Source organism: Mixophyes fleayi, chromosome 5, assembly GCF_038048845.1.
Source record: "Mixophyes fleayi isolate aMixFle1 chromosome 5, aMixFle1.hap1, whole genome shotgun sequence".
Taxonomy (NCBI): Eukaryota; Metazoa; Chordata; class Amphibia; order Anura; family Limnodynastidae; genus Mixophyes; species Mixophyes fleayi.
In genome coordinates, this window is record NC_134406.1 from 139188927 (window position 1) to 139215994 (window position 27068).

Sequence of the window (27068 nt, forward strand, 5' to 3'; positions counted from 1 at the left end):
GTCTTCTGGTGTTGTTGAGCTCTCTGTACTTTCTTTCTTTTTAAGAATGTTCCAAACAGTTGATTTGGCCACACCTAATGTTTTTACTATCTCTCTGATGGGTTTGTTTTGATTTTTCAGCCTAATGATGGCTTGCTTCCCTGATACGGACAGCTCTTTGGATCTCATATTGAGAGTCGACAGCAACAGATTCCAAATGCAAATGTCACACCTAGAATAAACTCCAGACCTTTTACCTGCGTAATTGATAATGAAATAAGGGAATAGGCCACACATGTCCATGAAATAGGTTTTGAGTCAATCGTCCCATTACTTTTGGTCCCTTAAAAAGTGGGAGGTACATATAGAAACCGTTGTAATTCCTACACCATTCACCTGATTTGCATGTAAATACCCTCAAATTAAAGCTGAAAGTCTGCAGTTAGAAAGCACATCTTGTAAGTTTCATTTCAAATTCATTGCAGTGGTGTATAGAGCCCAAAATGAGAATTGTGTCGATGTCCCAATATTTATGGACTTGACTGTATCTATATTTTTTATACTTTTCTCAGGAAGCTAATACATTCATGCAGGCGATTTGTGTCCTGAAGGTAAAATATGGCTAGCCTATATATATATATATATATGTTTTGTGGGGAGGTTTGTACTAGGTATTATAGATTGACAACAATCACTACACCAGTGGATCTTGCAAAGTTCCAATATTCTCTGTAAAGCACTGCATAACGCGCTATAGAAAGAATTGTTAAAAATAAAATTGAGCACGCATTCTGTGAAGCATAAAATCAAGTATTTCAGAGAACCACATGAACATACTTGTACCAGCGCTATTAAAAAGTGAATCTGTTTTATTGCTTCACAGAAATCCAAGACAGTTAATGGGGTGAAGATCAGAGTACACATCGGGGATGCACCGTACCCACTTGTGGTGATGATTGATGAAGGGCTTCACCCAGCACCAGTAATTTTCTGCGGAACAAATTCGCTTCACCCATACCCTCAGCTCTGCTTGGATGGTGGCAGAAAATGCCTTCGGACGACTGAAAGAATGTTGGCGGTGTTTATTGAAGAGAAATGACTGATACTAAGCTTCTGCCTCATGTAGTTGCAGCTTGCTTTATTTTACATATTTCTGAAATACAGAAAGAGCAGTTGCTACCTGAGTGGAACATACATGAGTCTGAATTATCTAATCTTTCTGTAGATTCAGTGACATCTGAGGGTGATCGTACAAATACCTGCTCAGCAGTGATTCGCACAACCATCACAGCCAATCTGTTATCACTAATCGAGTAGAGCAGACAAAGGGTAACTAGAACAAAAATATTTTTGTTAAATCTTTCAATGATCCTTTTGTTGGTTACATATTTAGTCATATGTACCAATATAAATAAAAAAGTATGTGTGTTTACAAAGGTCTGTACTTTATATCTTAAAACAATAAATGTACATAGAGACAGTTTTAACAAACATATGCCAACAAAACTACTGCTAGGTAAACAATTGTCTCAGCGCTTCAGATACAAACATTGTAAACATAGGTAACATTATAACTAAAATTGTCACAAACAAGCAAACATTAGAACTTTACAATATATTGTGCCATCACCTATAGCGGATGGTAATGGGGGTACTTAGCGTTATTTGGAGCAGCCGGGTACTAAGCGATATGTGGAGGAACTTGTTGCGGATGATGTGGGGTTTTTAGTGACATGCCCGAGTCTGTGGGAAAAAATTGTTGCCCTCTGTTATATAAGGGGTAAGTGCCAACTAGGTGGTATGAAGAGTTTGGTTGAGGCTGTGCAGACCCTTGAACTCTTGACAACAGTTGATTAAGGAATGCTAATTTAGATTCTCCGTTTTCTCTGCTAATCCGCTCCTGTATATCCATTATTCTGATAAGGAAATAGTTCTGCAGCCTGCGCTCATTATCAAACAAGCATTGGAGACGACGTACGTATTCTCGCACCTCCATAGCTATACCCAATTCCTTGAGCTATTCAAGTATTACTGTGGTCATGGCTTTTGTTGCTTGTTCCATCTTTGTGAGCCTCTTCTTCTGTTGCGGAACATTGTTTAACTAGTAATGGGATAAACAAACAAAACACATTAGGGCCACCAAGGAACAATGAAAGTTGCTGCAAAATAAAACAGCAGTGTTGTAAGCTGATATGTGCTTGAGGCCTCCCTCCTGCACACTAGCTTCACGTTGCAACATATAGGTGTTGATGTTTTAATATGTATTTACGTAAAGTTTTTTAATGTTAATCTCATTTATTTCATCTAGTTTTTTAAGTTAATAAAACTTACTGTTGGAATGCAATGGCCGGGTCTCAGTCGCTGGAGAAGGTTGTCCCGCTGGCAATGGTTATTTTGCTTGGGAAGATGGTGTCACTGGCGAAGGTTGTGACTCCACAAATTTGTCTACAGACGTATTCATGAAGACTTCTCTTCACAGCAGAAGACTCCAAAGCACCTATTTCTGTCTGCAATTCGTCACTAATCAACAGTGAGGGCACGCTTAATTGACTGCTTTCAGGTGTTGGACTGTAAACATCACAGCAGCTTGAGGAGGACAGTGCAACAGGATTAGCCAGGGCAGAGTTGCCGAACACCATGTTACACTGCTCATAAAACGGCCATTCCATATGGCCAGCACCAGTTTTTAGGCAGATGTGGTAATGCAATTTTGAGTATTGTTGACTTGGTGCCTTCAACTTGTTCACTACCTGCTGATTGGTGCGCTTTATCCCCTGGCTAGTCAATATTTCAGCAATATTGATATACGCTGTGGCATCCTTTACAGTTCCAGGTATTTGCTTCTGAATTTCCTCCTCTCCTCTGATTGCAAGATGCTCCTGAACAACTTCTACTTGCCAATCTGCCATGCTTTCTCCTTGTCCTCTGCAGCATTTAAATGACATCATGTTCCAGCATCCCTAATCCCCCCAATCAGCTCCTTTGTACCCGGGTCGCACCGTTCAGACTGCAGGCTACCAGTGACTGACCCGGGAATAAACCTGCAAAAGTCCTTGGTCATCAGATTCAGGGACCCCTGTTCACACTGAGCCATGGGGCGACCAGTCAGGGCGAGCCCCGGCAACATACTGAATTTTTAGGGTAGTGTGAACGGGGTATTAAAAGGTTTACTTTCTTAGAATTTAGTCCTGGCTTTTCATAAGTCATGTTGTGTGAACCCCTTTAAATTTTACTTGTATAATTACTTCTTACATAAACATTATACTACCTTTAAATTAGATTACTATATTGGAGTTTTGTATTCTGTATGAAAGCACTTGGCCTGTGTATTTCATGCCTTAAAATCTCAAACATTTCTAATTTACATAAGGAGTACATTATCCCTGGTCTGACTATACATTTCAAAACCAATAAAAAGCATCTAGTGGCTTTTACAGAATAAACTATGTGTGTTAAAAGGGCTACCCTGTCTCAAAATTCAGAGTTTAAATAAATGCAGTGTATTCCATAGATTTCTATACCTTAGACTTGTTAAAAGCTCCCCAGTTCCACTTTGCGCTTTCTTTAAATAGCTCTGTCATTGGAATCTTCTCTCATGTATCACATATGTGATATGCATAATAAAATGTCAAAACACAGCCACTATTTTTTTTTTCTTCAATGAGAATTTTGAGTATGCATGATTTGAATGCCAAAACTGGAGACTGAAACCATAAATTTAATGGTAAGTATTTTAAAATGATGTACCGTATATACTTGTGTATAAGCCGAGTTTTTCAGCACATTTTTTTATGCTGAAAAGCCCCCCTCGGCTTATACACGGGTGAACTTACCTGGTCTTCGGTCCCTCAGCTCCTAACTTCCGCAGTGGAACGCATGTGCGTTCCACAGACAGGAAGTTCCGCAAATGCCAAACTTCCTGCGAGTGGAACGCACATGCGTTCCACTGCGGGGGTAAGTTCAACGGTGAAATATCTCTCTCTCTCTTACTGAACCAATGCTACAATTGAAATTCACCGCTCCAACCCTTACATCGAGCTGGGGATCAGCATCGTTGGCGGTAGCGAGACTCCTTTAATAAACATTGTCATCCAAGAAATATATCGGGATATTATCATTGCCAGAGATGCAAGACTATTGGCTGGAGACTAAATACTTCAAGTACCGGTAAGCTGTTGGAGTATTGTCTTTTATCCCAGTCTAGCTGCTAGAGTACAAAGACGTGGTTTACTGTGCAAATAACTGATAAGTATCTGATGTGTGAGCCTTTTCAACAGCAGCCGGTCTACAGTGTTTATCTAGACGGAGAAGCAGTTAACCATTAAACATTTGACGCTTAGTTTATTAGTCCATTAATCTTTGCTATAATGCGGTAGTAATTCAGCCAGACTTTTGCATACAGCTATTGCATGCTAAGATAGCACACTCCTATCCAGTGGCCACCATGGTGAAAGTATCTCTACAAGTAAAAGTGTAGGATTTACACTGAAAGCTTTCACCTTCACTAAAAAATGTAATATATATCATTTTCTTACTGACAGAAGATACCACCTCATTGGGTGGCAGTAAATCATTCTGTAAGTGTCTCCTGCGTTTTGTTACTTCTGTCACCTGGATTACAGATGCTGACCTTAGGCTGTGCATTTACCAGTAGCTGCTGCATTTCCCACCCTAGGCTTATACTCGAGTCAATAAGTTTTCCCAGTTTTTGGTGGTAAAATTAGGTGCCTCGGCTTATATTCGGGTCGACTTATACTCGAGTATATACGGTAACCCATGAAGGCTGCTGAGTTAGTATTAGCACAGATGCACTTACTTTTCATAGGGACTTGTTGCTGCTCCGGTCAGTCAGGAATAACTATAATTAACTTTCCTCTGATAATTACACACATAGCTCTTTCCAACAGATCTGTGTTTAACTGGAATGTGCTAGCTCACCATTTTATTAGGCGTTAAGCCATATGCCATAAAGAGACACAATACATATTTGTTATGGACAGAGTCACACACCTACTGTTACTTGGCAAATAAAGAATGTAACATATTGGCTACATAAAATGCTCACCAGAAAACATTTATGAAAGAATTACAAAAAATATTTAAGGGTTATTGAATAAAGAGTATTGGTCATGTTCATACAAAAAGTAGTAAGCATCAGCCAATAAACAAGCATTTATAGATATAACTGTTAAACATATTTTGTGAACTCCACTGTTCCTTCCAAACGTAGAAATCTGGTAAAGAGAAAGTGAAGACAGGTCTCATTCGCTAAAATAATGGCAATCTGTAAGCTTGCACTGACCAGCAGCTTTACAATACAATAATAATACATTTATATAGTGCCAGCAAATTTCGAAACACTTTACAATTGGGAACAAACACAAATAGAATAGGAAAGAAAAGATACGAATTGCTGGAGGCACACCTAATAACAATATTTCTAGGGCCCATAGTCTTAGATATGAAATAATTGACACTCAAATAAAATCTATTTTAATAGTAATAATTAAAAACCTAAAAAGCGAGTGAGGAGGTGTGAAAGCTCAGGGGTATACAGTCGAAAATGATAAGTTAAATACTCAAATTTAATAAGTATTTAATGTATAATGAATTCCATTCACATGAACTGCTCCTATAAAGAACAGGTAGCTCATCCATACAAGATTGTATACTTGTTGCATTTCTTGATGCAATTGTAACATGAATGTATCAAATCAGTATGGCCGTAACTATGTTGCAGTATACAAATCCGTGAAATATACAAATAGGCAGTCATCTAAGATATGCCACTAATATCCATCATTCAGAGTAGTTCTTATATCGTATACCAATAATCTCCTCTAATGCTAAAAGGTCTGTGTCAGAAATCCCATGATACAGAATTAGACATTTATGCATGCATTTGTATTCAAATGTATTGAAGAATACCGATTAATGTTATTTTAAATGAGATCGTCCGTAATTATAATCAGTAATGTCAGACCACCTTATTCAACCTTGTGCCATGGTCCTAAAAAAATAGCGATATACCTCGATGTACCACATAGATCTGGTAAGTACAATCCATAATATTAGTATGAATTGAAAAAGTTCCCGATAGTATGGCGTGTTATCCTTGTATGTTCTTTGGGTAGTCAATCCTATATATTCACGTTAATGCCAGTTAAATGGTTTCATCAATGAAAGGTCATATGGTAATTAAGCATGTATCTTATAATCTCGCCACGGTAACAGTGGTATAGTGAACCATTTTATATCTAAAAGAAAAACAGACTAAAAATGTCCTATATTAGTTAATAAATTCGATCTTCGGATTCACGCATATCAATTTTGTTAATGAATTTCTTTAATGCAGTGCGTGGACTATCAGACTGCTTATAGTGGAATATTTTTGATGATAATGTTTCAAATATCAATTATAATTTATATAACCCGATGTTTCTCATATGTCTGATAAATACAGCTCATGATATTTATAAAAGTTCATGAAATTTCCAATGGTATGATTAATAAACTGGTCTAATATTTTTTATGCTGTTTTGGGTAATAAACCCTAATATGCCTGCTGTTATCAATTAAGCGGCTTCACAGAAAGGAGATCATTTTGTCATTTAAAATTGTGTCTTACGAACTCATCAAGATAATAAATAAAATGAAAAGATTTACAAAGTTCGCATAGTCTATATTTAATCTCCAATATCTTGTTCATAAAAATGGTTTAATGAGGGTTTGTATGCATTTCCTGACTAGGCAACCAAATGAGCGTCGATAAACCCTATTAGAGTCTGAAGCCAGGCAGACCCAACAGTGGGTGTAGTTTTTTTTTATTAAACACGCTTAGATTTTAGACGGATCAGAATTGTTATGCTGTTAATGAGTGCAATGAGCGGAATGTCAAAGGCAGCTTATAGTAGGATATATCACTTCTTGTGGTGATATTCAGATGTACATAAGTTAAAGATTAATCTTAACTATAACATTAAGATAGGAGCAAGTTCTAATTGGTTTACATAAATAGAATCCTAGTCTATGGTCACCTGAACTTAGTGATTTCACCACCCTCTCTAACAAAATACGTATGTTTTGCTAAGTGCTTCATGTTAGAGGTGAACAAACAGTACTAAAACAACACTGGTAATACATACAGAGCGGTAAGAGGGCCCTGCATGAAGCTTACAATATATGGGAGAATGGTTTGATACACAAGGGTAAGTGCTACATCAAATTGCATATTTATCCAGCTAGATTGCAAAGGTTAAAAAGTATTTAGTGGGCCGTATGTTCAGTCACACAACTATGTTGGACAGAGGTTGTCGTGTTATGTTAGCTGTGTAGAGGGTGGTAATAGGTAACCTACGGAGAATAAAAGAGCGGTTGAGGATTATTATAAGCTTGTCTGAAGAGGTGGATTTTCAGAGACCGCTTGAAGGTTTCAAGACTAGAGAAAAAAGTTTTATTGTGCGATGGAGGGAATTCCACAAAGTGGGTGCAGCCTGAAAAAAGTCCTGTAACCGGGAATGGGAGGACGTGATAAGAGTGGAAGAGAGACGCAGAACTTGTGCAAGATGGAGGTGTTGAGTTGGGAGATATTTTGAGACTGACTTGTCTGTATGTATGTATGTCGAAATTTTGTTGATGGCCTTGCATGTAAGTAGAAGAATTTTATATTGATTCGTTGAAAAACAGGCAACCAATGTAGAGAGTGACAGTGTGGCTAAGCAGAGAAAGAACAATTTGCAAGGAAAATCAATCTGCTGCATGCAAAATAGATTGTAGGGGTTTGAGTCTGATTTTGGGAAGACCAGTAACGAAGGAATTGCAATAGTCAATATAAGAGATGATGAGTGCATGAATTAAAGTTTTTGCAGTGTCTTGTGTGAGATATACATGTATTCTGGAAAATAGGATTTGTATAATTCCGTAAAATACGTTTCTCCTAGTCCAGGGATGGCGAACCCACGGCTCTCGAGCCAGATGTGGCTCTTTGAATTTAAAATTGGGGCTTCTAGCCGGCTCTGTGATTCTCTGTGGCTGTCAGGAATGCTCTTGGTGCAGACAGCCACAGATCCAACAGCTCAGCTCACTGACAGCAGCCGCGTCATATGACCTCCTCTGCATAATGCAGGGAGGTCACATTATCACTATTATCTAATCAGGGAACGAGGAGGAGAATGTGCAGTCTGCTTTCCCTCCTTCCACTGCGCGGGATCCAGCGTCTGAGTAACTAGCAAGTATAGGGCACATTGTGGAGCTGAGTGGCATGATGTGTGGGGCACGTGGGGAGGCTGAGTGGCATGTGTGTGGAATGTGAGTAGATCTCATGGCATGTGGAGAGGCTGCTGTGTTTGTAAGGGGCACGTGGTGAGGTCAGGTGGGAATGTGAAGAGATCTGAGGTGCATGTTGGTTATTCATGTCTTTCTTTATCCCCACTTCAACAGTTCCCTCCACAGCGATTGTGAATACAGAAGCAGCGTAAGCTACTGTGGAGAGACCAATCAGATTCTAGCTGTCATTTTGTAGAAAGTACTAAATAAATGAAAGCTAGAATCTGATTGGTTGCTATAGGCAACATCCCGACTTTTCAAACCCGCAGCTTCGTAAATATACCCCTAAGTATCATTTGAACCCTCCTCCGCTGTACACAGCTGTAAGGTAAGAGCTGAGTTGATTATCATCAACATTTTGGCATGTTGAATATCTTATTTTTTACTTAGCAAGATATTGTAAATTATGTTATATTTTCAGTGTATGTGAGTGCGCTATATATGCGCATGTTTATACTATGTATATTTAATGCACACATATGTAATAGGTAAAGTTGGCTCTTTGCCGTATCTATGGGTAATTTTTGGCTCTTAGGCTCCAACTGGTTGGGCACCCCTGTCTTAGTCCATTGCGGGGACACCGGGGACATATAAAATATGCAAGATAGGTGTGCAACACATTAAGAAAGTTGTTAGCTAGCCCTAGGTGCTCCCCCTCTATACCTCCACTTCCTGCTTAAGCCTCAGTTTATGTGTAACTAAGCCTTAAAGGAATGGGGACAAATAGAGGAATCAGAGCTTCAAGGGTGGGTGCCCAGTGTTCTTCAATGGACTAGGAGAAACGGATTTTACATAAGTATAAAAATCCTATTTTCGCTCACAACCAATTGGAGGACACCGTGGACATCCAAAAGCTGCAGTTACGGGTTGGGACACTCAGAAAAACAGTACTAAGCACATCTCTGCCCATACTGGCATCTGCAGATGAAAACACGAGTAAAACAAGTGAAAAGGTACACTTGTGGCCGCCCGACACAGTTGCTGAATCAAAGCACCTTGCAACGGCGCTTAGAAAACCAATCCAGTCTTCTTGGAATGAGCCCAAAGACTGTGATGAAGAGACTTTTTACACAACCTTAAGGAGGAAGGAAGGCTTAGGTCAAAGCACTGCCTTAACTTTATGGACAAAAAAAAGAGAAACTTTTAAAAATGTTGTCGCAAGCTTGGAAACTCTTCTAGTCAATTAGATGACTAAGAGGAAAACCTGTTTCCCAAATCAGAAACTTCAAATCCACCATGGCTAAAAGTTCAAATAGGGAATGCTGTAAGTAGTAAACACTAATTTAAAAACTAAAGATGCAGCGACACCTGACCAGAAGGTTAACTAATGTAATCCAGCAGGCAATCTGTCCTGCATGAACATAAGCAACCTCAGCAGACAATACATGTATTCTTAACAGAAGGAACATATAAGCTGAGCCTGTTTAGTAAACTCGAAACATGGCCTGTACCACATGCTGAGACAACCCTTAAATCATTGATCATAACTTTATGATCAATGATCTAGTCATAGCAAAATCTGCCACGACGCACCCTCCTTGGCCATGGGAAGAGTGTTGGTGCACCAAGCTGCCTTAGATCAACCAAAGGTCATGCTTATGTTAATCAAGGCCCTCAGATGCAAGATACCGATAGACAAAGAGTGCCTGCAGAGAAATCAGATTTAAAATTATTTCCCCTCTATGAACAAATTTCCAATGACCGGCCGAATGTAAGTTGCAGCCCACTGTGAAACCAGTGCATCCATCTCACGGCAAATAAACTCTTGGCGGCACCCTGGTGTATCTAGGTATGGCATCGCTGCGGCACTGTCCGAAAGTATTATTACCTGCATTGTCTGCAGCAAAAGTTGGAGATTGTATAAAACATTGAACACCACTCGCAGTCCCGTTACCGTGAATGTAAGTTTGCATTCTTACAGGGCCCACAGCCCTTGAAAACCCGGCGTAAAAACAGATGCCACTTTTGCAGTTGGGGTGCCATCTATTACTACCAAGGTCTAATCCTAAACAGAGAAAGGTCGATCCACAATTATTGTAATTTTGTAGCAACCTAAAAAACAAAAAAGACACCGTGCAGGAGAAAGACGAAACAGCAGACCAAACAGAGTAAGTGGGAGCTTTTGAACTTAGAATTATTACAGCCAGAACTCCAATACAAGGAACATGAGTGTTGGAACAAAACAGTTTTGCAGATTCGCCACCGGAAGAGGTACTGTTATCTTCCATTACATGAACGAAGATGGTGTCAAGCTGAGAACCAAGCAAAACACCCCCATAAAAAAAAAACCTGAAGTGAATTCAAAGCCCTTTTTATGCTCCACAGCAGCTGGCAGAACTTAGTCCAAAGAGCAGAGACTGCAAAAATCAATATCTGTCAAGAATCGCCTACTGAAGCCAAGTCCCAACACTGGACATTGACTGACCCGAAGTGGTATCCTGGAATCGACTAGAACCACCCAGTTTGCGGTTCCAGATTGGCAAACTGCACACCAAGCGTACACGCTTGACCATCTGGACAGCCATTTAGAGTTTCAACGGCACAGGTGAACTTAAACACAAACGTCAGCCCAGCCTATACAGATACAGAATAAATAAGGGAGAAACTGGAGCTGTAAATTGGCTTTCTATTCTGGTGTCTGCATACGCAATGAGTGAGAGACCACCAAGGAGGAAGTGCAGAGAGAGGGAAGAAGCACTACCCCCCCGCCCCCCCCCCCAAAGGCCCATCACTGATTTGGCAGCTGTCCTGCAGCACAGAACCTTCAAGTAATCCTGTGCCTAGCAGGGGCTTACACCATGGTGTAACCGCTACTGGACCAAGCCCCCTAAGTATGCCGACGGCTGCCTCTAGTAAGACAGCCACCCAGGAGGCACACTTTGTCTTCTACCCTCCCTTTGCCAACCTCTGTGTGCACAGTGAAGCAGCGGCTGTAGCTGTAAAGCCACTGCTAGGGACGCCGGTTCCCTGGAGGTATCCCACAGCGGAAGCAGTGGGGCGGCAGCGAAGCAGCCACCAGAGCACCTTCGATACCCTGCTCCAAGCAGCGGACAGTCCATACTATGCACTGCATAATTCTTTTTATTTATATTGCTATCGGCTTTTAAAGAAAAATACTTGAATGAAAAAAAATTATATATATATATATATATATATATATATATATATATATATATATATATATATATATATATATATATATATATATATATATATATATAGTTTGGGAAATATATGATATTGGTATTTGAAATAGAAGACCTAGAAATATATATGCCACTAGTACATAAAACACATGGTAGTATCTTCAAACTATTTCAAATCCTACATAAGGATTAACAGAGTTAAATAAAGATAATACCACACTATAATGTTGCAATCTATGCTGCACGAGTACCACAAAGGAGGACTTCACTCTTTCCCCCCAATGTCTGTAACTTACTATGAAATAATTATGAAAGGCCATGCAGTAACTGCACTGGCGCACAATTGCACACATGTAGCCAGGTGATGCTGTAAAAAAATAAAAAAATAAATAAATGGGGTCTCGCAGGACACACCCTTACCTGACTATGGGTTTAAGTAGGAAACATCTTGGAGGACAACAGGTACATGCATACCTGTATGCGCTGAATGCAGAGGAACATGTGATCCTGTACTATTATCCCAGCTGCCCCACTGACTCCAGAAATACAGCAGTGTAACATCCGATGTAACTTCTGTATAATTATTATTATTTTTTTTTTAATGATTCAATTAAAAATAGCGTGGGTCAGGGGAGCCATTTCAACAGACATGGCGCACTGCCCGTACTCCAGAACCACTGATGCAGCATCGCTGCCAATTATCCACACAATGTGAGAGACTCGGCAATGGATACCGACAAACTCCCTTCAAAATAAAACACCGCCTCCAGCCGCAGCCCAATAGGACCAAGCTGTGAAACTGCTGCAGACCCCCTAATTGTATTAGCGCTGCTGAAGCAGCACTATAGTAGATGAAGGGGGGAGGGGATGGGGTTGAAAGGAATATTGTGGAACGGGCGTCAGAGACAGCCACAATGAGCCCCTGATTCTGCCCCCCAAATATGAACCAAATATGAACCAGAGAACCTAGGACTGAGCCTTGTGGTATTCCAACTGATAAATGAAGTGGATCCAGAGAAATTAACACTGAAAGAGCGATTAGATAGGTAGTATGTGAACCAGAAATAGGACGGTGCCTTCAAGACCTAAGGATTGTAGCGTTTGTATGAGGAGAGAGTGGTCAACAGTGTGAAATGCTGCAAAGAGATCCAGGAGAATCAGAAGAGAGTAATGGCCTTTAGTTTTTGCGGTGATGAAATGATTGGAAACCTTAGTCAGCACAGTCTCTGTGGAGTGTTGACAGCAAAAGCCTGACTGAAGAAAATACAGTAGGTTGTTTGCTGTAAGAAAGTATGTGAGGCGAGTGTAGGCAATTCTCTCGAGAAGCTTGGAGGGGCATGGGAGTTGAGAGATTGGGTAGTAATTTGAGAGAGAGTGTGTGTCAGAATTTTGTTTTCTCAGAATAAGAGAAATCACTGCGTACTTAAATGGAGAGAGGGAGATACAGATTTTAGTTAGTGGTGGAATGAGGACAGGAAACAGGGACCTACCAATTTGTGATGGTATGGGATCAAGGGGACAGGAGGTTGAGTAGGAAGATAAGAAGACAGTAGAAACATCCTCTTCATTTGTGGGATCGAATGAAGAGAGGGCGTCAGAGGCTGCTACAAAGGAATTGAGCCTATTGCTTGTCGAGGGAGATGATTTCAAGTCAGATCTTATCAATCTTGTCCTTGAAATGGGAAACAAGATCCTGGGCACAGATAGTAGCTAGAGTGTTTGGGGTGGGATGGTTTAGAAAAGATTTAAATGAAGTTGTTGGGTTAGAAGCCTGAGCCTAAATAAGAATAACAACAACAACTCATAAAAAAAGTTGTTTTCTTATTTTTGATTTATAGATTGCTCCTCTATTTGCTACTGGAAAAGTGTAGCTCTTGCGCCAGTAGACATCATGGCTATCTTCTCTATTGGAACAATGTACCATATAATCTACATTGCACCATACATCTAGCATTCCAGCACTTTATTAGGTCACATCTAAACCACTGACTGACCCAACAAGCTAATTGGAAGTAAATGGTTCTTACCTCATGTTTTCCCATACACCACTTCTGTGTAAGATATGTACATGGAGGACATTTATCTTCACTGTGACATGAATGAAAAACTGGAAAAGAAAAAAAAAAAAAAGGAAAATTAGATGAACAAATATATATTAGCATGGGGTATTTGTATTAATCTAGAAAGACATTTTCCCATCTTTGGTGCGGAAATTAAAATGTCGAACTATGGGGGGAGATTCAATTGGCCGCCACGTGCCGCTGGACATAAATATTAGCGGGACATTACCGCCATTATGTTAAGGAACCATTACAGCCTCAACATCGGCATCATGTGTCTCCATGGAAAACATTGTGCTGAATTGAATCTCCTCATATATGTCAACTTTAAATAAATGACAACAATTTTCAAAGACTGTTACCAGTTTGCTAAGAATTAATCAATCTCCACACAGTTCTACATGTAGACACGTACACAAGGTTGTGTACAGCTATGTGCGGGCCCCTCACCAGATTAGCAGCACCCTTTAAATCATACACATATTCATTGATTAAGCAAGTGACAAAACATACATTTACATAACTGTGATTTTATCTGTGTATTAATTGATGGTTGCGCTTGTAGCTCAAATACGTAAACATATGCAGAGAAGTGACATACCTACGGATTTCTACATAGGTCATCTCAATTTCAACAATTTTCATGTCTATCAATGTGCTTTGCAAATGTCACCCATAACTAATTACACGGTGTGTGTGTGTGTGTGTGTATAGATATATATATATATATTTGTAAATTTATCTCATTATTACCTATATATAACAAAAATTGTTGCAATGAGTCAGCATCGCCTCTCCAGACCATCAATATATATCTCTTGTATAAGATATTTTCAGAAAACAGATTCTGATACAGTAATACTTTTGTTCCCAATGTCCCATTAGTAGGTTGGCAAAACTAGGTGCAAATATAGTACCCATAGTGGTCCCACAGGTTTTTAATTAAGCCATCTAAAAAATTTAAATAATTATGAGTTAATATAAACCTTATGAGGTCACAAAGAAATATTTTATGGGCCTCTGTGAGGGTACAGTCTGAATCAAGATATTTCTTACATGCTTCTATACCTTTTTCATGCTGAATCGAGGTATACAGTGACTGCACATCTATTGTAACACATAGATAATCAGCTGTCCATTTTAACTCCTTAAATATTTGTAACACATTTGTAGTGTTTCTTAGATATGAAGGTAAACTTGTCACATATTTTCTAAGAAATATATCCACGTATTTAGAAAGATGAGAGGTAAGAGATTCAATGCCCGCTATAATGGGACTACCTGGGGAGTTGACAAGACTTGATTTTTCGGTAAAAAAAAATAAAATTGGAATAATTGGATTAGTTACCATTAAGTATTGGTATTATGACCACGCTTTCATTACTTTGAAGACCTCTAAGGGCCTGTGTTTCTAACTAAGATTCCTATTAGACAGACTTCTATAGTCCTGTTGACATAGATCCTGAGTGACTAGTTCTTGAAAAATAGTTAAATAACTATATTTAGATTCAAGGGGATAAAACTTTGAAGGCATTTTTAAACCAGATTTAGAACTATTCTCACTCCTGGCAAAATGTTGTTTCAAAGTGAGCTTTCTCCCATATTTATTAATATCAATATAGAGTTGAAACCTATTCGGTTTTGTTGTAGGTGCAAACGACAAACCTTTACTGAGTACAGACTTCTTGTTTAGATAAAACATGACTTGATAGGTTAAAAATCCCATTACCTAATAGACCGTTAATTATAGGCATCTTCTCTTGTAGGATCGTATCCCTCCCATGTGACCCTAGTGTTCTACGAGAAGACGTTTTAAAGGGGAAGCTACTCTTATATTTTCCCTGAGAGTGTGTTTCCGATGTAATAGTTTTTTGCGGGGTGTAAATCCTGAAGATAAAAAATCCTCACTATCACTGCAATCATTATTTTCTACTGTTGAGAACCTATTTATAGTCAAATGTTCAAAACTTACTTGTTTATCTCCTATAGAGTTAGGGGACTTGGTGTGTTTCTGTCATACAGTTTTCCATGAACTACTAGAATGAGTAACCCTCTCAGGGGTATAATTAGATTGATATTTCTTATTAGTATTGAAACTTGACCAGTTTTTAACCTTTTTCAGTACATAATCTCTTATCCTTTCTTTAATCTTTATCACCTCATTTTCAATTTGGTCAAGTTTTTAATTCAATACCACCTCATTGACCTTAAAATCTTCTTTATCCTTAAATTACTATAAAAAAAGTTTCCTTTACTTGTAATTCACTCTCAATGCCCTCAAATAATATTTTCTTCTCATGAGGGCTATGAAATTGTAAGAATTCTTTGTACAAACTTTTATGAATTGTACTGTAAGATGTATAAGATATTTCAGGGGATGTTGCAAAGGTTATTATATACATTTCAGATTGTGAGATAATTATTTAATAATTTTCTAATATGCCTTAATGATTTTAGCTTATTTTTTTATGTTACATGTATGGTCAAATTTATGGTTATGGACATAATTGTATATATTAGTTTGTCAGCAACTAATAGCATATCGATGGCAATACAAATTCCTTATACATTAGAACTAAAAGGTAATGCACCCCTTGGAGTTTGTATAATAAGAATCAGTCATTGAGTACATTTATTATATATATTTTTATATACCCCTGCATATATGTCTGTATAGTATATGTTGGTAAAGCTATGGCCTATGGAGTTCTCTATGTCTATTTGCCCATTTTCTAGTGGATATATGTATAGAGCAAATGCCAATAAGAAAAATGGCCACTGGAGGATTTCCAGTTCTTTACGTGAGAATTGTCGATATGAGATGTGTTGATAAAGTTCTTTCCCGAACTTCCGGGCTTTGACCCTAGCGTAGTAAGAACTGGTATCCCGGGAATGCATGCGCAAAATGGCGATGGATACTATAAATACTCTCGATTTATATGCCCATATATCTCCTGATTAAGTTTTCTGTAAAGACGAACCACGTTAAGGATTGTTTGTGGACCGTTTACAAGCCAGTAACAGGTTATTGGACAGTATTGAGACTTATCTAAACCATTGTGATAATGCTGGAAGGAATATTCCTGTTGTATCAGCTGACCTACAGCTAACCCTATTTTAAATGTCACAATTATTGGGATTCAATTGTACATCGTGGTAATGTCGGAAGGAATGCTTCTGCTGTACCACCTTATCTACAGGTAAGAATATTTTATTTGTTATAATGCGAGTGTGATTTTACCTGAGTAATAAAGCCTTTGTAAGAACATACTACACCATATGTTGTTTTTCTGCTTTGCCCACAAGTGTAGGACATTATTGAAGAACAAGCAATAAGAGTCACAGATAAGGCTGTCTTTTTATACTTCTGGTATGCTTAATCACAAGGGGAGTGTGCAGTGTGGTGGTGGGATCCACATTGGTTATAATATATTATATTACTACACTATATGCAATTTTTTTCCTGTTTTCTTGGTTTATGAGATGATTCCATACCTCTAAGAAGTATACCAGATAGGACCTGCACAGTAGACATGCTGATGTGCGCATGTTCCTATATATATTTGGTAGGCAAAACACTATTAGCTGCCTATCCCTTCTCCTTTCGTTTAGATATATCTGGATTTACCACCCGGTCCTTTGTGAGTGAGGCAGCCACCTGTACATGTGGAATGTTTTCTGTATATTGAGAGACTTTCAACCGAATTAAGTAGAGCTCCTACTGTATCTATTTTCGGTTTTACACATTATTATATATACATATATATACATATATATATATATATATATATATACATATATATATACACACATATATATACATATATATACATACATATATATATACATACATACATACATACATACATACACACACATACACACTGACCAAATTGTCTGATTAGAAAATATGGTCAGAATAACGCAGCTTGTACCAAGGAAGAGTGAATGAGTGTCTAATACAGTATGTGTGCCTCTCTGGTAAACAAATAACAGGGAAAGTACTTCAAGCAGCTCATTCACCCCTTGTGAACAGACATCACGGGTAATAAATATGCTATGAGGCTAATGTGTATCAAGACATAGCAACAAAGCATCTGACTGCTGCAGCCTGTCTGCTTTGAAAAGGTGCCTAAAAACGCTGCATAACTTTTTATCTGCTTAACATAGCAGCTGGGAATAAACACCCAGGTTAATAATTATGTAATGAGACTAGTGTGCATTAGGACATAGACTGTAGCAATCAGCTGCTTTAATTCCTATCTACATCAGAAAGGTGGCTACAAATACTGCATGACGATAGTCTTTAGTCTGCATAGTATAGCAGCATTGGGATTAATATATTCACTAACAAATCCAAATCATAATAAGGATAATTTAATTGGGCGGATCTGATTTTATGAGGGAAACCATAAAAGCAAATCCCCTGTGAAACAAACAGACATGACACACACACACTGTTTAAAGTACCTTTACCATATGGTCATTGCATATATTATAACAAATAACAGAAACTTAACAAAAATATGATAAATAAACAGCAAAAATAGGTTACCAGTCAACTGTTATTTAAGGAGTAGTGAGTGACGTGGTTTGGCAGCAATTAGCTGCTATTTTGACAGGGTTTTTCTGGATTTCTAGTATCATAATTCCTGTTCAATATTTTGCTAGCCAATTGGATAGCAGAAAAACACTCTTTTTACATTTTATTTTTAATGTACACCAATAAAGCAGAAATGCATGTTTTAAATGTGGGAAATTTGTAAGCCATGGAGTGCCCTCTGTACACACATTTTCTTTTTCCTTTTTTGCAAATTGTTGTCATGTGTGGGTGCACACCCTCTATAAATATATATATATATATATATATATATATATATATATATATATATATATATATATATAATATTCTGATGGATTATTAGGAAAAAAATATAGAGGGTTTGTGACTATACTCAGTGTAGTGTGTAACTTTACCATTTAGGTTATATAATATAAAAGTTTGGCCAAATAAATGTATATTTAGGTATGTTGCTAGGTTAGTATAAATCCACGCAAGAAACATATATACATTCACAACTTTACATAGCCACAAACAATAAATAAACATAGCACTACCAACCAACGTTTTATACTATTTACAAATGTCACCTATCTTTTGTCAAACCTTTCTTGTTAAACATTATATGAGAGGCAAAACAGCACAAATTGACAAGGGACAATACTTATGTGCCTACCTGGATGGTCACACTCATGCTGTCTGGTGCAGGAGTTTTTACACTCAGGAGGTCTAGTGCCACATGGTACTGGAGGGAAAATCACAGACTCCCCACAATAACAAGTGAGCTCATCAAAACCTGAAAAACAAAAACAATCCTTTTATTTAAATTACGAATGACACTCACAGGACTGCAGATATAATTGCAGCGTGCAGTTTACAGTATAGAGAGTTGCACATTATATAACTATGTATTTTTTCTTCTTTTGCATCATGTTTGTATAAGCCCCCCATCTCTGTATGAGCAAGTTAAGACTACTCCCAGGTGTACCCTTGTTACATGTACGTCTATGACATCAGTCATTATGTTCGCTGACCTCCTCATTAGACAACCAGAAGCATTTCATTCCTCCAATTTCAAGTTTAGCGCAGTCCGTTTGTATGTGTTTTGTGCAAAACAAACAGGTTGGATGTATGTACTTTGTGTAATATAAAATGTACATTTCACACCACAAAGTTCCTGCATCCATTTGGTTTGCGTCTGACATGAAGGGGGAGATTACATTGGCCATAATGTCTGGCGGCGAACATTTCCAGCCATTTACAGTAAGGAATCTCGGCACATTTTTCCGTGCAACTCTATGGGGTGTGAGGGAAAATGAGCAGAGATTCCATCCTCAACATTGACATGATGTGTCTCTGCAGACTATTCGGACACATCACGTTGAATGGAATCTCCCCTAATACACCAGCAGAACAGAGTATCAAGCTCCTTCCACTTGTGAACAATCAGTTTGTGGCTTACTACTTACCTCCATTCCCATTTCAATGTAGCGATACTAATCAGATCAGCACACTCATTTCCTGAAATAGTTAATGCTACTGCGAAAAATCAGAAAATCTGATTTTTTTTATTTTTTTTTTTACTATCTCCACTCAATTCAAAAAATGGTACACACAGAGAAACAAGTTTTTATAGTATGGTAACACATTTACTTGGGCTAGTCAGGTGCACTTAAAAAAATAAATAAAATATTTTAAACTCACCACAAAGTTACAGATTTTTTCATATACTAGACTTATGTATTGTGATTATTAGTTATTCTGAGATATAATAAAAAAGTTTATCAAGCTTATAAAAAAAAAATGGTCAAACCACATAAATGCCAAAGTGGACTACTTTATAAAGTACTAATTGGCATTTTCTAGATAAATCTACATACTCTCCTTACAAAGCTCTAACATACTAGATGAATAAACCTGACATAAGCAGTAATTATAAATATATAATTGGGTATATTTTCCTCAAACTATAACCCACTAGAGGTAACTGGCGAGAATGTTGAGAAACACTGTTCCATATTTCATCCAATTACTGCTGATAACATGAATTCAATTTAGGTTCAGCTAATGGATTCCCCTAAATGTACAATTAGCTAGGGAAACTCCTTACTTGTTTGCCAACAGTTCTGACAGTTCCCACGATGGCATGGTTCATCACACCTGTGAAGGCCACAGTTGAGTTTATGCCCACAAATTAAGGAGCACTTATGTTCTTTGTCCTGTGCAGAAATATAACATATGTAAGTCAGGTCAAAATTGATACTTTCAATTTTCCAGTTGAAATGCAGAAAGTATTCAAAATTACACAAGCAACTTCATGCACAATTTTCTCCTAAGGACACCTTAACAAAACATGATGTGGAAATATGGCTGTCCTATACCCATTCATTCTGGGAAAGTAAGGAAAAGGTTCCTCTGCAAAGCGCTGAGCCAGAATAAGACAAGACTAGGCCTGAAATAAAGGGACATTTGCTCTGGCCTACTATTAGACCTTCTAATACAAAAGAGGCACTAACTCCTCTTCCAAGAAAATTGCTTGATTTGATTTAAAAAATACATCAAATAAGAACACCACAGTCAACCTCAGGCAGTGTGATTAATAGAATATAATATAATATAATATACATACATACCACGGGTTTTGTATACAGTTCCATACATTAGATTGCATTACACATTCATAATTTCTACATTACAGTACTTTCTTTAGCATATTTTTTAATTGAACTATTTTTTACCATACAATCATCTATACCATGTCGAAACACATTACATATTTGTACCAAAAACATACATAAATATAATTTGTGATTTTATTTTTTCATTATTTTTCACAAGAAAATCAACTTACACAAGTTAGGCATTAGTGATAAACATAAGTTTAACTTTTTTTCCACATTTTTACATGATTTCAAATACTTTTCAGAGGTTTTTTATTTTTAACAGCCCCAAGGAGGCGCGAGATAAAACAGCATATTTTCCTGTTTTACCCGCCACGTTAAAAAACAATTGAATAGCTTTTATCACAGCTGCCTCTCGCACACCCTATACTTTCAATAGACCGTCTACTGAAGCGCGAGAGGACCGTTTGATGAAAAAAAACGTAGCATTAAAAATGGAATTGAAATGCAGGTAAAGTTAACCCGCTCGAAAATGATACAAAAACAACGTTAAAATGACTTAACTTAGTTTAAGGGGCTATTCAATTGTCAGCGAGGTTTTTTTTTTTTTACTAAGTACAAGCCATAAAACTAACATTGCCCTGATCATGCCTCCCAAATTCTAAAAATGACACGATCAGGAAAGGGGAGCCCTCTAATGACTTTCAGTGACTATAGTGTAACAAAGAAACAGAAACTCATAATTCACAGTGCAAAGCCCACTTTAAGTGTCCCGGACCAGAAAAATAAGATACAGTAGTTGGGGTCTGATAATAAATGAGTAAACTTACCACACAGCAAATTTCACTACATTTATGTCGCCCGCACTGACGTTTCTTGTTGCAACGCTTGTCACAAATGAATGTAAGATCTCCTAAACAGAAAAAAGGTAAATTAATGAAAAAGCAAACAATCTGGTACAAAAGATTGCTAACGTTCAATAGAAAAATTACAAATGTATGGTGTGATACAGCTAAATTATTACTTTTCAAGACGGTAATCAATATGGAGGCACATTAATATGTGGGACACAAACTTAACACTTATTTCTGCCAAAAGATCTTTATGGACAAAAAAAAAAAAAAAAGTGTTTTTTTTTTTCCAAATCTGATTTCCTGCTGGCCATATGTGAATCCTGCATCATAGCTTGGCTCTCCCTCAAAAGCGAGGAGCTTGAAAGATACATCTCAAAGGCCATCTTGTCTCATCAGCAGGTGAATCCTGTTCAGCAGCTTCCATGTTCCAGTTGGCAAACAGCACTATTCAAACTTTAACATGATGCACATTAATACAATGCGGTTGTACAATGCTTGTACTGTCTTAGCCGAAGAACTGATGAAAGCAAGCCGCTTTTGTAAATAAAAATAACTCAATGGATATTATTTGATTATATAACTACACATGAAATTTTGTTTCAGGTAGATAGTAGAGTACAGACCCTTTGAAAACCTAAAATATCTGCACAGAACCTACTTCCAGTGACATTAACAAGCGTTCTCTAATGCTTCACTCCATCTATGGAACACTATCTTTTACAGTGGACTGACTTTCACCCTCCAAAAACTTTCTATAAGTCTCTCAACACTCCGCTCCTCAGTGAAGCCTGCGATGAAAGCTGTTGTGACTGGATTACTTATGGTATACATTTACTTAAAGAAAATAGCGAAGGGCACTTATTTATATAATTGCAAATGTACTTATTTTTGATATTGTGTGTATAGGAAATATCTTTATTCTGAGATGAGGGGAGGAAATTTGCTTTTGTTTTAACTTTCCTAGCAGAAATGCATTATTTCTGAGGTATATACCTGATGCAATAAGCCTTTGTTGAGGAAAGCTTGTGTGTATTTTGGAGTATGGAAATGACTTGTTTGGGGTTCTGTAAATTTTCTTTGGGAATGTGTATTCTGCAACTGTCTGAAGAAAGGACCCATGTTAATTAGACCTTTTGATGTGTGAGGGTCCAGCACCTGAAGGCACAGGAAAGTTTAATTTCCTGTGTCTAAAACAAGATGCAGGAAATCACAGCAAGTTTTAGGATATCACAGATAGGTGTAAATATTGATAGATTTGCATTGCATATAAATCCATGTTTGGGTAAACATATTGCATCCTGATTCTAAATATAGCTCAGACCTAAAGGGGTTGGCTTACCCTGTGAGGCTGTGTCCAAACCTGTATAAAAATCATTGTTGGGTATTGAAAAATGATCTTTTTGTTTCATCTGACCTGTCTACTGGTACCTTCAACCAGGGTGAGCAAATAAACATCACTTGCTTCAAAGACCTGCTTGAAAACTTCTTTATCCCTGTGACCTACAGATTAGACTCTACTAATCCGTTCCCAGCTGTTCTGAGATTTGGACCCAGCTTTGCCCGCTACCCAGCAGCTCTGGTCAGTGTGATAAGCCAGGGGGGGGAATCCATCCACAGTCACCCTGATCCATAAGAAGAATTCAGGTACTAGCTCAGGTTCACCAGTAACGAGGAACACCTAGCAGCGTCAATTACTCAGAAGAAACCCGATACTGGATACCGGTAAAGAGTCCAGTGGTGGCAGCATTTGTAAGGCTATCCTACTGCGGTTAGAGGGCGTATCTGGGAAAACGTAAGGGAACGGTGGGCAAAGTGAGCCCAGCCGGTTACCAGCAACAACAGACAGGGTGGCATAGGTGGGCCATCCTGTCACAGCTGTTGATTCGCCATGCCTTCAGCCCAAATCCTCCAGCTTTTCTTCTATTTATATTGTAAGCTCTCTTAGGAATAGAGTACCTACTGTTTCAGTCTGGTTTATTTTGTCTGTTAATAGGTAACTCATGTTACTATAGCTTCTCTGTACAGTGTTGCAGAGTATTGTATATTCTATAAAATGTAATAACAATGACTTCCTGTAACTACACCCACAGGCAAATATACAGAAGGCCTATGGTAACATTTTATTGACATGTTATTTTAATAATGATTCAAGTACACAAGCCTTACTTGTTTGTTTATTGTCTAGTATATTTTTAAAATTGCATACTTCTGTATACAATTTTTCGTGTATAATAATTTTGACTAAAAATAAATTGTGTTATAACTATTAGTGATTGGAAGAGTAGGTGGAGCAACGTTACAAAGTTTGTAGTTGTGACTTGTGTTTTGGATTATAACTTCAATTCATAAATTTTCATGGCTGTTTACTTTTACTTGTCTAGGTAACTTTTAAAACTTTTTACACAAATGGGGTGTTATGATTTGGGCAGTAGGTGTTATGATTAAGATGGGAATATGCAGCATAAGTGGCCAAGGGTAAGATAGAAATTTAATCCTTGGTATGTCCATGTACTGACTCAAAATAAGAACATTAAATCTAACCCTAGTTTGATGCAAAATTGCAATAATCACACTACTGAAGCAGAGTTCCAATGCATAGGACACAGACCTGCCCCCTGGGCATGGCCACCACCCTACCACCACCTACAACATTTAAAGAAATGCTTAATCACACCCCTTCTGTAGTTCTTGAGTGCAGAATGCTAACCCTACAGGGCACAACAGCACTCTTCCCACAATCCCCCTCATGCTTACGTGTGTGCCAATAGTAAGCAAGCAATAACTGGCTCCTGCTGTGAGACTAATCTCACAATTATTCTCATCCTCCACTCACACAGAGGGAACCACTAACCACTTGTTCTTTATCCTGACACAATTATGCAGCAAAAATACATGTTCCTCCTTTCTGTAATGGTGCATCTTGAGGCAGGGGCGGATCTAGGCAACTGCTCTACCCGGGGTTGTTTTTTTTTTTTGGGGGGGGGGGTTAGGCCCCTCCCCCTTTCTAATTTCTAAGGCTGCACAGTATGTGCAGGTCCGTTCAGCATTGGCAGTGTGCTGTTCTGCTGCTCTGATTGTGTTTAAAACACAATCAGAGCAGCCGGGCAGCACACTGTCAATGCTGAACGGACCTGCACGGTGTGCAGCAGTCAGCAGCAAGCCCCTGCTAGGGGTGGCGATCGCCCCGAACGCCCCTCCCTGGATGCGCCACTGTCTTGAGGTAGGCATTGTAATAATATTTTTTTTTAGTCTATGTAAAGCAAACTTAAGTGGTAGAACAAACAAATTTAAAGGTAAAACTGTATGCATCAAATTTTCAACAATGACATAATTGCCAGGAATATCACAACAAAGCATTACAACCTCACAAGTAATATCATGCAACAGAGTTATAGATTGATATGCAATATAAAACATCGAATTTATTAAATGGTTTAGCCCAATATCTCCCAAATTTCTTACCTTCATTTTGTATCAGTGCACAGGGGACTTCCTGTGGAATAGTGACATTGTTAGATGTTACAGAGGAAAATACAACTGGAACTAGGTTACTACGTGAGCACAGAAAACTAAAGCCATATTCATGGATTCCCTCACATTATAGTGAAATATGAACAGCTTCTACAACAGGCTACATCATCTTAGAACAATGAGATGTTATGAAGCTTTCAGATCTTAATTTCTACAACTGCAAATGCAGGCTGGTAGTCTACGAAAATAGCAGCATTATAAACATAAGATATCTGTAATTACCTTAATAACCAAATGGTAAAAACAGCAACATTACCATTTTCGCATTAACTAAAACAGCTTTGTTATTCTTATAATGCAAAAAAAGTAATTACTTGAAATGCATATTATCTACTTTAAAATAAGTCAAGAGAATGATAAATGCCTGAATACCATTATAAATGCAAATAAAAAAAAGAAAACAACATCATGGCTGCCTGGGTGGCCTTCGCATGACAGCATGAAGAGCAAGAGTCAACATCACGCAATGGATTGGGCCAGTTAGTGAGGGCTGCATCACACAGAAGATGATAAAATGCTGCCCTTTTCCAGACACAAGCAAAGCTCATAAGAGGTGAAACAGCGAAGAGAAAGGAAAATTCAGTCACAAGAGGGAAAAATCAGCACAAAATACGCTGTATGCAGGCTTCTCAGAGTTGAATTACTCCCATGTGACAGGGAAGCCGTTTCCCCTTCACTTGACAGTATCACTACTGTAGCCAGTCAGCTCTTATCAATGCCATTCTTCACTAGCTGGCAAAGATCTGTTTTCAGGTGCTGCTGTGTGACTTCAGCCTTAACAGTACAGAAATTTACAGATTTGTATTTACATTGCTTTTTGTCCAGCACACTTTCAAAAATATAGAGTTTTCATAAAATGAAAACATACCTTTGTTTTAAAGCCACAGCGACAGGATATATTAGATGTGCGAGCACAAGGGCCACACTCTCCTTCATGACAAAGGTTCTCACAGGTATGTATGAAATCTGACAAACAGGGGAAAAAAAATTAAATAAAAACTGGTTGTAAATACAATAAAGTCATCATTTCTCACCCTCATTACAGCTCAATCAGAAATAACCAATTAAAAAATGCACAAAAACAAATAGAAAGAGGAAATGCTAGCTTGATTACCATGAGAACCACAAGGCAAGGGTTTTCCACAGGTCTTTCCACAGGAAGGTATTGGATCTGTGCAGGTTTTTCGGTCCACACAACCCAACTCCAGTAATTTGCTCAAGGGTGTTTGTCCACAGGGGCAGAAACGCACTACCTGGGGGAGCCGAGGACAAGGCTGGCAAGGCTGTGGGTGGCAGACCTCTGTACATGCGTGTTTACCGCAATTTAATTTCCTGGCATTAACAAATAAACACAGCATATTAAACATTCATACTGACAAACATTAGCCAAATTAACTAAGCTCGCAAAACTTCTTCTAAAAACATTCACACCAAAACTACAAATACTGTCACACTAGTTCATGTATAGAAACTGATGCTCAGTAAAAAAAAAAAAGTTATGGGTCATTTCACATCAAATAAACACAGGGTTTCAAACTGGCCGTTTCAGATAGTAATGGAATTTGGTAAAATAAATGCGTAAAGAAACCCCCCAAATCTTAGCCTGATATGTGCACTGGTTTTGAAGTTATACACCTTTAAAGCTACACTTTTTTAATGAAAAACTTGCTATTAACATTTTTTTAAAAATTGCATTTGTAGCTCACCAGATTGAGATAGATAGTTGGGCAAGGTATCACTTTAAACCTCTTTTTATGGTTTTTCATACAAGATAGAACACAGCATCATGTTTCAGTAAAAATTAAAAATGTTTTTTTCAAAAAGCCATATTTATAAATGTTTAAAAAACATCTCAAAAATTGTTCATACTGTTAATAAATCTCCAGTTTTATTTTGGGATCATGATGGTATCATCTGCTAGAAGACCTTTCATTTTGGAATGTTTGTTACAATAATGTAAATGAGAACTATCTAGATCTGTTTATTACTTT

At 37.9% G+C, this 27068-nt stretch overlaps 1 protein-coding gene across 2 annotated transcripts in view; it reads right to left on the minus strand.

The window, feature by feature from the left end:
- Positions 1-27068, minus strand: part of NFX1 (nuclear transcription factor, X-box binding 1) — a 95260-nt gene that overhangs the window by 35434 nt on the left and 32758 nt on the right. For both annotated transcript variants that reach the window (XM_075212883.1, XM_075212882.1), the window contains exons 9-15: positions 26192-26409; positions 25946-26043; positions 25009-25039; positions 21523-21605; positions 20182-20290; positions 18748-18867; positions 13478-13557 (exon numbers count right to left, since the gene is read on the minus strand). In XM_075212883.1, the coding sequence (XP_075068984.1) occupies positions 13478-13557; positions 18748-18867; positions 20182-20290; positions 21523-21605; positions 25009-25039; positions 25946-26043; positions 26192-26409 (739 nt within the window). The remainder of the gene's footprint in view (positions 1-13477; positions 13558-18747; positions 18868-20181; positions 20291-21522; positions 21606-25008; positions 25040-25945; positions 26044-26191; positions 26410-27068) is intronic.